Source organism: Zea mays, chromosome 5 (assembly GCF_902167145.1).
Source record: "Zea mays cultivar B73 chromosome 5, Zm-B73-REFERENCE-NAM-5.0, whole genome shotgun sequence".
NCBI classification, from domain to species: domain Eukaryota; kingdom Viridiplantae; phylum Streptophyta; class Magnoliopsida; order Poales; family Poaceae; genus Zea; species Zea mays.
This window is the reverse complement of record NC_050100.1, coordinates 160,267,498-160,277,841: the sequence shown is the minus strand read 5'-3', so window position 1 is coordinate 160,277,841 and position 10,344 is coordinate 160,267,498. Positions and strand designations below refer to the sequence as shown.

Below are 10,344 nucleotides of genomic sequence, written 5' to 3'. Positions count from 1 at the left end.
GTGACGAGGATGATGGTTATGTTTATGCTTATGGTAATGGTAAGTGGTATTCTTTTCGTTTGGAAAGGGTACTTTTGGGTTAATAACTTGGGTTAATGCTAAAACCTGGCTTTCTACTAGTAATAATAACTTGACCAACTAAAAGCAACTGCTTGACTTAATCCCACATAAAGCTAGTCCATTACAGCCAAACGGGACATTTTGCTGAGTATGTTGATGTGTACTCACCCTTGCTTTACACACCAAACCCCCCAGGTTGTCCACGTTGCAACCACTGCTCAGGAGAAGATGAAGTCGTGGAGGAAGACCTCCAGGAGTTCCAAGAGTACGATGAGTTCTAGGCGTGGGTTAGCGGCAAACCCCCAGTCGGTTGCCTGTGAAGGCCATGTTTATCTATGTTTCTTTTCCGCACTTTGATAATTGTTAAAGACTATGTGGATGTCTCGGACATCATGATGTAATCAACTATTACCTTCTTTTATGCTATTATTTGAGCACTATGTGATGATGTCCAGTCATGTAACTGATGTGTACGTGAATTGCTGATCCTGGCACATACATGGTTCGCATTCAGTTTGCCTTCTAAAACCGGGTGTGACAGGTGAGCAACCGCCTTGGTGGCAGACGGTTGAGGAGGTAGGTGGCAGTGGTGAGGGCCTCAGCCCAGTAGTGAGCAGGAAGAGAGGCCTGAAAGAACAGGAAGCTCATGACATTGTTCGCTGTGCGAATCATGCGCTCAGCCCTATCGTTCTGAGGGGACGTGTAGGGGCACGACATACGAAGGTGGACATCGCGGGAGAGAAAGAAGTCATGGGACGTATTGTTATAAAACTCCCGCCCATTATCGCACTAGATACTCCGGATGGTGTGACTGAACTGAGTGGAGACCCAAGCGAAGAAGTGAGACAGGGTGGGAAAGGTGTCTGCCTTTTGACGTAAGGGAAAAGTCCACAAATAGTGCGAGAAGTCATCGAGAATGAGTAAATAGTACTTATAGCCAGAAATGCTGATTATACGAGATGTCCATACATCACAGTGTATCAGATCAAAAATGCCTGCAGCCCTAGAGGAGGAGGTGGGTAACGGGAGCTGAACATGGCGACCTAACTGATAAGCATGACAGAGGTGCTCAAAAGATCCCCTACAACCAGAAACAGAGGTACTATTGGAGAGCTTGGACATCACATCATGCTCGGGGTGACTGAGACGACGATGCCAAGTCATAGAGGAGGCGGCCGCTGCAAGGACAGGCAGGGCAGAAGTCAATGTAGGGGAAGCAGGCAGGCGGAGTGTGTAGAGGGCTCGGGGCTGTCACACCAAGCGAGAAGGGTCCTGGTGGCAAGATCCTTCACAGATAGACCAAACAGGTCAAATTCCATAGAACAAGAATTGTTAGTAGTGAACTAACGAACGAATTGAAGATTTTGAATGATATTGGGGGCGACAAGGACGTTGGTTAAACGGAAGGGACTAGGAAGAACCGCGATACCAACGGAGGTGATGGGTAGGGCAGAGCCATTTCCCACAACGATGGAAGAAGGAAGGAAGGGGTGGGAGGGAGGTGGATGACAGTATACCTGCGTCCGGGGTGGTGTGATAGGAGGCACCAGAGTCAGCCACCTAGTCAGACACCGCAGTGGGTGGGGTCGACGTCATCATGGAGAAGGAGCTAGCGAGAGACTGGGCGTCCCACCCATTGGTCCAGGGCCCCCACATGGGCTAGGCTGGAGGCCCCGAGAGGGGAAGGAGCCCCTGCTGAGGTGGGGAGGAGCCGAAGGCGCAGCAGGCGGTGGGGCGGCAAAGAAGACCAGTGGGGGGTGGGGCGAGGAGTCGAGGCACCCGCGGATGGCCCGGGCCACATGTGGATGGTGTCAGTCCACGGGTTGTAGAGGGATGGCCACTGAGAGCCACCCAGAGAGCTGCCCCGGCCACCCGACGTGCCATTGTGACCACCCTTGCAACCGCGACCCCCCTAGAGCCAGGAGGCTGTCGAAGAGCTCCAGGGAGCGGTGGTGCCGAGGTGTGGTGAAGCCCCCCGGAGTCAGAGGGGGCAGGTCGTGAGGCGGTGTAGAGCGCTGTGGCAGGAGTGGAGGTCGAAGTGGTAGAGAGGAGAAGCTCCTTGAGAAGCAGGTCGTTCTTGACCTCTGCAAAAGTGGGAAACGGCTTCATGCGGGTGAGGATGGGAGTCACGCGATCGAAGCGAGGGCTCAAACCGCGTAGGAGGTTGAGGACGAGGCTCTCATCAGTGATGGGGGCATCGAGGGTGCAAAGAGTGTCCGCCATGGTCTTCATCTAATGGCAGTACTCATCCACAGAGAGATCGCCTTGAGCAAGCTGCCAGAAGGCGGTCTCGAGGTACAGAATCCGAGTCTGGCGGTTGTCGAGGAACTGAGCCTCAAGGGCACCCCAGATCCGAGAGCCGTGTCGTCTGACACATGAACGATGTCTTGGAGTTCGACGGTCAGGATGCCATGGATCCAAGAAAGCACCACCTTATCCACCAGAAGCCAATCCTCCATCGGGTCAGAGACCGGAGGGAGGACGTGGTCGGCGAGGGCGTAGCGGCGCAAGGTCTACAGGACCTGGTCACGCCACCGAGGGTATCGAGTGAGGGTTTGCGGTGACCGTGGCCCGGATGCTAGTGAGGGCCATCGCCTGAGCATGAAGAGAGGCACGAAGAGTCGAGGTCGGGGTGGCCGCGGGCTTGAAGGTGTCGGCGTAGTGTCGAGCAGACATGGGAGAGGCATCCGAAACGCCCTTGCCGATGAGATGGTGGTAGGTCTCGACGTACTGGCGCTCGATGGTGTCGACAACCGCCTGCTCATGCTCAAGTGCACGGGCGACGTCCTGGGCACGCTGGCGAGCCGCCGTAACGGTGGCCCAGGTGGCGACGAGGAGGGCAACAGCGTCATCCGAAGGAGTATGTAGGGATGATGTGATGGCCGAGGGCTGGCTGTAGACAGTCAGCGGTGGTGGACTGTCACGCACGGGGGGCCCAACAGGCATGTCGAGCGGGACATGGGGAAAGCCCGATGCCAGCAGCTGAGAGTGAAGGAGGGACGTGTCGGGTAGGGAGATGGCGCTAGAAGGGAAGCCAGGGTGGAGGGCTGCGGCCGCCGGGGTAGGGGTCGGCAGGGAGGTGGATGAGGGTGGTGCCGACGCGGGGGGAGAGGCCAGCTCGGCCGGAGCCTGCTGGGGTGCGGCCGGAGCGCCCGGAGGAGGGGGTGGCGCGGCAGCGGTGACAAGGACAGGGGCACGTGCGGAGCCGGGCACGGTGAGGGCCGCCCGGTAGGAGAGAGGGAGAGGGGGAACGGAGTCGGGAGTTGCGGCGGAGGAGGTGGGGAATGGGGGACGGCCGGCCATGGTCCACAGCAACTGCAGTATTGGAGGCGGCGGCGACAGAGGTGTCCTGCACCACCGCGAGAACGACGGCGCTGCTAGCGGCTGCAGTCTTTCGGCGGCTGCAGGAAACGCGGCTGAAGACGACAAGGAAACGCGGCTGAAGGTGGCGGCTACTTGAAACGCGACTGAAGATGGCGGTTGCAGGCTTCCGGCGGCTAAAGATGGCCGGAAACGCGGCGGCTGCAGGCGGCTGCAGGCTTCTCTTCTGCAGGCGCGAGGCCTCGCGCGCCGATGAGGCACCGGAGTAGTGTCAGCGGGGCGTGTTGGGGCGGCGGCGGCTGCGGCTGCCGCACATGAGGCTAGATATCATGTGAGAATGTCTAAAGTACAGAAACCCTAGCTACAGTGTGGCTACAGTACAAGTGACCTAATGGGCCAGGCCCATGTACATATAACTATAACAATTATTCACAAAGTAGGTCATAAATATTATTGATCTGAACTTTTTCCCCTCATACCATTTTCATCAGATCTGGCTTCGAGCTACAGCGGAAGGAAGTAAAATATCCTCAAATATAAATGCACTACTAGTCGGTTGCCCGTGCGTTGCGACAGCCTATAACAATATCCATGTAAAATATCTATCAAAAAAATTTCAAGTTTTTTTATGATTGTCTCCGCTTTCCGTATAATATATATTTTTGATTTGGCTAACTGATGTTATTGTTTACTCCATCCAATATGTCTTGGTACAACACGACCAATAAAATGAGCGGTTAGAAGAGAATTCATAACGACTGACTGAACGAACAGAGATTATAAAATGATATAATTTCACCATACAAATACCAAATAAGAGAAAGTTTGTGAGTTCAAGTTTCTAAAATAAGTCACATAAACTCAAACTTATAAAAAAGATAGATCAAAATATGGAGTGATTGCTAAAGTCAGACATCAACAAAAACTGGATGCGCTCCATATAAATTATGCTACTTCGTAGCAATTACTAACGTTTAAAATCAACAAATAACCTTTCATTTTACTGTTAGTGTGACAAATCATTGTTGCTCCATCTAATTTAGCAACCTCAAACACTATGGAGTCCATTGCGCCAATGTGGTATTAGAAACGACCTAATACTTGCAAGAGCTAAGAACGTCGTGTCGTGCTTGGGCTGTAGTCTTGGCCCGTAGTGCTGGCCTGGCCCGACACGATTTTTTTATTTTACAAAAAACATATATATATATACAATTTATATTCAACATAAAAAAATTTGAGCATGATGTTCTACTGGTTAAACAGCTTCACCTAGTGTCTCCCGCCCTTCTATCAGGGCATGAGTTTGAACTCCCATCCTTACATTATTTTTTAACATTTTACGCTGATTTAATCAAATGGGCCGACGGGCTGGCCCGGCACAGTCAGCAGGCCGGCATGACGTGCCTGGGCCAGAGTTGTGGCCCGCGGGCGTCTGGCTCGTGCCGGGCCGTCGTTTGGCCATCTATAGACCGGATTAATTTGAAATAGCTGTGAGAGATTATTTGTAAAAAAAATAACGCGGGATGACCGTTGAAACTGGTGCTTTAAATATAGTATAGATATAGATTATTATTTAGTGTTTCATCCCCACTCTTTGTATGTACACATGGTTGCACCAGATATGTTCACAGGATATTATCACACACTCTTTTGTTGATCCTTCCAAGTTGTGCCCAAAAGTCATCATACGCATCATTCACAAGTCACGTGAGCATTCACATGATTTTACATAACAAAAGTTATTTTCGATGTAAAGCCTAGCCGGCTTTTAGGTCGATTGGCGCTTAAGGTATGTTCACACACTAACTTGGTGCCTCTAGCGATAAACGCGGTACAGAGGGCAACTCTGAAGACACCGAAGAAAGCTAGGCATATGGCAGGAATTATGGATGTTATCTTCAGCACACCGTCTAGGGAGGTGGCCACCGAGAAAATGGCAAGCTCTCCAGATAAAAGAAGATATAAATGAAACATAGATGACTATAGCGCCACCAGGAGCAGCCGGAGGCAACGAAGGTGTTGTGAACAAACTGATGTAAGAGAGGAAATGGATAGTCAGGGGGAAGAGGCAGAATAAGTTAATTCTTGGTGGCCCTTCTTAGGCGCCGAAAATTACTCTAGCTGTTGAAAGTTCCTCGATTTTTTGTCGTGTCGGTCTTTACGTTTGGTTCATATGTGAGCTATAAAAGAGTTGTTGTGAGCTATGTGCTGGGAGAAAGACGGTGAAAGTCATTTGGTTCAAACTAATATGAGTTGTCCACTGTAAACAAATTGTATATTGTTTATATGTGCTTTCTTTAACTATATCTGTTAATCAATATATCTATTAAAAATTAATTTCACATTTGTGTTCCAAATATTTACAAATAACTCAATTTTACAATTCCATTATTTAATATTTTTATTAAAAATATTTTTTATTCCAGTTATTATAACACTTAATTACTTTTAATCATATTTTAGTTTCTACTTGACACATTTGTTTATTATTATAACATACTTGGATAAGCAACAAAAGTAGGGTTCAAAGCGCTTTCTATTTGTACTACAAAAGATACTTTTTTAAAAGTAGTTGCAGAAAAGCTGAACTCTTTGGTTCAGTTTTTCAAAGTAGAAGTTTGTTCAAAAAGCTGAACCAAATAAACCCTTAGTGGATTGTGGCTTGCCATTAGTGGGTAACAGGTTGCACATCTGGTGCGGAGAGTGCAAGACCTCGCTAACATGATCCGATGCTGGAGGGTCTAAATCAACACGTCCAAAGAGGCAAAGACAACTGCATTAGGTCAGACCTCCTCTAGAGCTTCTACCGACTTCTAGGATTTTGATTAAGCTGAGTGGAAAGTGAGTGGCTCTTTGATTTTTTGTTATTGCAACTTATAAATGTATTTCTCAAGTATATTATGCTTGCAGGACTTCGATCGATGAATCTTTGACGAGCAGAGGACACTATAGGCAGGTGAATGGTGTATTAGGTAACCTCGTCCGTCTCCATTGTCCTAGTGTTGTAACTTTGCTAAGTGCGTCCCTGCCACCACTTGAGATCATTATAGTTATGGTGTTAGTAGAGAGTTTAGCAATACACAAGCCTTAATCTAGTATTCATTTTTACTATGATTATTCTTTCTTAAACTCTTTATGCTAATTTCACTATTAAGACAACTTTTTTTGTATAACACTCCTTTTTGCGAAAAACGTTATAGGTCACTTGAAGATGGGCCTCGTAACCTTGACACATGTTTTGTGTTTCACTATAATGCGAATGATATTCTTGTGGATGTAATGTACTATACCCGGATTCAAGCATACAAGAAATGGTACATAAAGTTTGTTGATGTTTGATCTAAACTCAAAACCAAAACAAAGTGGTCATCAATTTACCTGACCGAGGAGAAATACCTTCAAATAAAGAAGTTCGTTGCTCATTTCTCTTTTTGGTACATCACATCAAACGGTTGATCTTTGTGTAAATATCTATTTTGTGGATGGCTGCTTGATCAGATGGTTACAATGCCTTGTGCAAGTGGTGGACTTGACCTGAGTTTTGAGGTATTTCTAAAAAGAGTAGGGGAAACCTAAGAGTACCTAGAGGGGGTAAATAGGTGATCTTGCAAAAATCAATTTAAAACACAAACTTGATCTAGATTATTAGAGTTAGCGCAATTTAAACCAAGTTTGAACAAGAAAAGGAGACAAAAGTTCCCTTCTCTTGATTGCTCTTCCAAGATGTGAATTATACTAAGAGCAATATCACAAGCGAATAGAGAGAAAATGGACAAGTGAGACAAGCGATTTTTATCTCATGGTTCGGCCAAGCCTACATCCACGTTGTCATGTCCTCTTCTGGACAAAGGTTACACCCAACCCCTCTCAAGTGATCCAAAGATCAAATTTGAGTACCATAGTTCTTCCTTATATCAATATGTCCCTGTTTGCAAGGAACCTTCATAAGCTGGAGTCTCTTGCAGCCTTACAAAAGATTCCTGTAGCCTTACAAAAGATCAGATTTACAACATAGAGTAAGGGAGGGAAAAGAGTAGACACACAAGAGAAAAATCTTAGAAATACACACACACACACGAGAGAGAGAGAGAGAGAGAGAAGATCATGAGAGCATAGAGTCACAAAGATGCAAGAACAGCTCAGAAATGTCACTCGGATCTCACTAAATTACTAGAATGCTTTGCTGTAGTGTCGAAGTGTTGTTGTTCTCTTGGAGTACTTGGGTGCTGAATGAAGGCGCCTAGGGGTTTCTTGCGGGCGCACCAGACCAGTCTGATGCACCACCAGACTGGGTCCATGCACCCCTAGTATGGGATCTGCCTGGTAGGTTTCCTTAGCTGTGTGGCACTAGACCGATTCGGTGTGCCTCCGGATCGGGGGCCACATCAGCTAGTCGTTGGCCCGTCGACGTCCGATCATTGGAGACGGTTCGGTGGCACACCGTACCATGAATAGTAGTAGTCCGGTGAAGTTTATAATTAAATTCTCGAGAACACATTGTTCACATACGGAGGTGGTCCGGTGCGCCAGCCTGTCTGGCGCCTAAGTCCAGGCTCCCCATAGACCTGGTCTGGTGAGACCTAGACCAACACAACTTATGCACTTTTGAGCATAAGTCCTTCAATCTTTTCGGCTATTTTGGAGGGTTACCTACAACTTAAATAAACATTATTAGTATCTAATCCAATTGACTAAGTGTGGGAACCATACCTCTTCTCATAGTTTCTCTAGGATTTGCAATATGCCCACAATACCAAGTCCAAAATGCACTTTTCTTACAAAAATGAGTTAGTAGCCAAACAAAGGTGCTAGAAACATAGAATAGGGTATGTGCAACTTATTTAAACACTTAAACCTCATCTTTATGTTGTTTTACCCAAAAGTTGCACTTTTAGCCTCCTGATTTGCTCATTTGGATTTAGTTCCTTCAATTTGCCTTTACTTTAACCTGTGCTCATACGTCATACTCGCATTAAAGTAGTTAGTCCAATGTGGTGTGTTGGACACTTAATCACCAAAACAGGTAGAAATAACCCTATGGCAAAGAAGCTATATTATATCATAACTTCAAAGTAAATAAAAGCATGTAATTATAACTTGTGTGTGCAGGAAGCTTGCAATGGTACTACGCCAATGAATGTGGAAGTTTATGTGGTAGGTCACAAGGGTTCTAATCCTCATAATGCTGAGTTGTGTACTTAGATGGCCACCGGTCGGTTAGTGAGGTTTCTATATTCTAGCATCTAGTTTCATCACCTTTGTGGTGTATAATTATGTATTGTACTTTTTCTAGGTGACATAGGGTGAGTAGATGGTTGAGCGTCACGTTTAGGACTGCAACTAGAGGAGCCAACCGATTGACCCTGAGGCGACATATGCTTGTGTAGGAGGACAAGCCCATGGGTGATGGGAAGAGTTCGTTTTGCTTTTGAAGTTCCGCTCATACTTGCGAATCTACTGAGTTTGTGATGCACAACTTGTAAGTTGGGTATATTTGATTCCTCAATCGACTGTAGGTCTACCGAGTTTCTGTAATGTTTGTTTTTTAAATGACTGAATCACCAAATGACTCCTATCTCAACTATTCTCATGAATGACTGAAGCTAAAATGAAGAATAACTGAATTTATTCACATCCTTTCTGTAATGTTTGTTTTTTTAGAATGACTGACTCACTAAATGACCGATATCTTAGTAATAAGCTATGTCGTTGGAAATTACGTGCAAACCATCGGAAATAAGCTACGTCGGACGGCTTAAGATTTATGTGTTTTCTGTAGTGAATTGGAGCCAATAATTATTCTTATCTGTTACTATTAGCGTCTAACAAATTGACAGCAGTATATTTTGTACTCTCTCTCCTTTTTTTTGATAATTTGTACCGCTAGGATTTATTTTTCTAAAGACCACCTTGAGGAGTGAGGACTAACGTACAGCCTGCTAAACAAGCTAGCCTAAGATCGCAATAGATCCTTAATTGAAACAAGCTCTGAATCTGAATCCCAAAAATGTTCCCGTCCATTATTGTTGCATATAAATTAAAGTTGCTGCATATATATCATCATCCTACGCTCACGCTGTCAGGCATGACATAATTTCACGAATTGTTGTTACTCGTCGGAGAAGTCGAGGCTCGAGAGAACCTGCCGCGACGACCCGTTGGCGATGGCAATGGCGCTGGCGCGGGTGCAGGGATCATCCCTTGGAGTCTACTGGGACACACGCTCCAGCAGTATTGCTGATCTGTGTAGCACGTTACATTAACGAGTGTGTTGCAGCAGTAACATGTCTTGACGGGACCGTAGCAATGGGACTTCACACACAGTATGATGTGTATCTTGTTGCTCTTCTCTCCGTCCGGTAGCCGCCGGAGACCGCCAGCCGCCGCCGGTATGCCCACGTCGCCTGCAGTTGCTGCACTTCATCGCATCACGAATTTCCTCTCAAAAAAAGTACAAAACGAGTGATATGGGTGAAGTAAACATGAACGCACTACAGTTTGCAACGAACATAAGGCATAGGCATGGCAATAGAACGGCGAGCAGAACCGGCGTCAGCCTCTTGGCATTCATCTCTCCTCAATGTATGAGAAGCGATTTGTCGATGAATAATCGATCGAGCACACGTATAAGATATATGCTACGGGCTTATGTCATTTATTATATTATATATCCCGAAGATACAGATATGATAGCACCAAATTGATAACTAGCCAAGATAGATGCAAACAGGCCGGATGCAATTATTTCTTTCTTAGGCTAGAGAGTGTCACCACGCAAGTATATATATATGTTAAGCAGCTGCAGTTTTTACTGTAGAAAATTGACTTCGGTCTAAACTAGTATGTTTTATTTTTAGTTAGTAATTATGATCTACCTGTCGTCTGAGAATACTTCCGGTGGCACAATTAATTTTCGGCGGTCACTAGCCGCCGAAAATATATGAATAAATTTTTGCAGCCTCG

General features: G+C 46.2%; 1 protein-coding gene and 1 long non-coding RNA gene across 2 annotated transcripts; both read right to left on the bottom strand.

The window, feature by feature from the left end:
• Positions 1–923: 923 nt before the first annotated feature.
• On the bottom strand, positions 924–3,959 carry LOC103627121 (SH3 domain-containing protein C23A1.17-like). Its single transcript, XM_008647436.4, has 2 exons — positions 1,578–3,959; positions 924–1,346 (listed from the first exon to the last, which is right to left on the bottom strand). The coding sequence occupies exon 1, from the start codon at positions 3,361–3,363 to the stop codon at positions 2,587–2,589; it is 777 nt and encodes a 258-aa protein (XP_008645658.1). The 5' UTR covers positions 3,364–3,959; the 3' UTR covers positions 924–1,346; positions 1,578–2,586.
• A 5,411-nt stretch (positions 3,960–9,370) lies between these two features.
• Positions 9,371–9,990, bottom strand: LOC103627119 (uncharacterized). The gene is made up of 2 exons (XR_553393.2): positions 9,874–9,990; positions 9,371–9,785 (listed from the first exon to the last, which is right to left on the bottom strand). It is a non-coding gene; the product is annotated as an uncharacterized lncRNA (long non-coding RNA).
• Between the last annotated feature and the right edge of the window lie 354 nt (positions 9,991–10,344).

Bases quoted from the DNA above. Each gene is read 5' to 3' on its own strand.
- LOC103627121 (XM_008647436.4), bottom strand. From the start codon at position 3,363: ATGGCCGGCCGTCCCCCATTCCCCACCTCCTCCGCCGCAACTCCCGAC.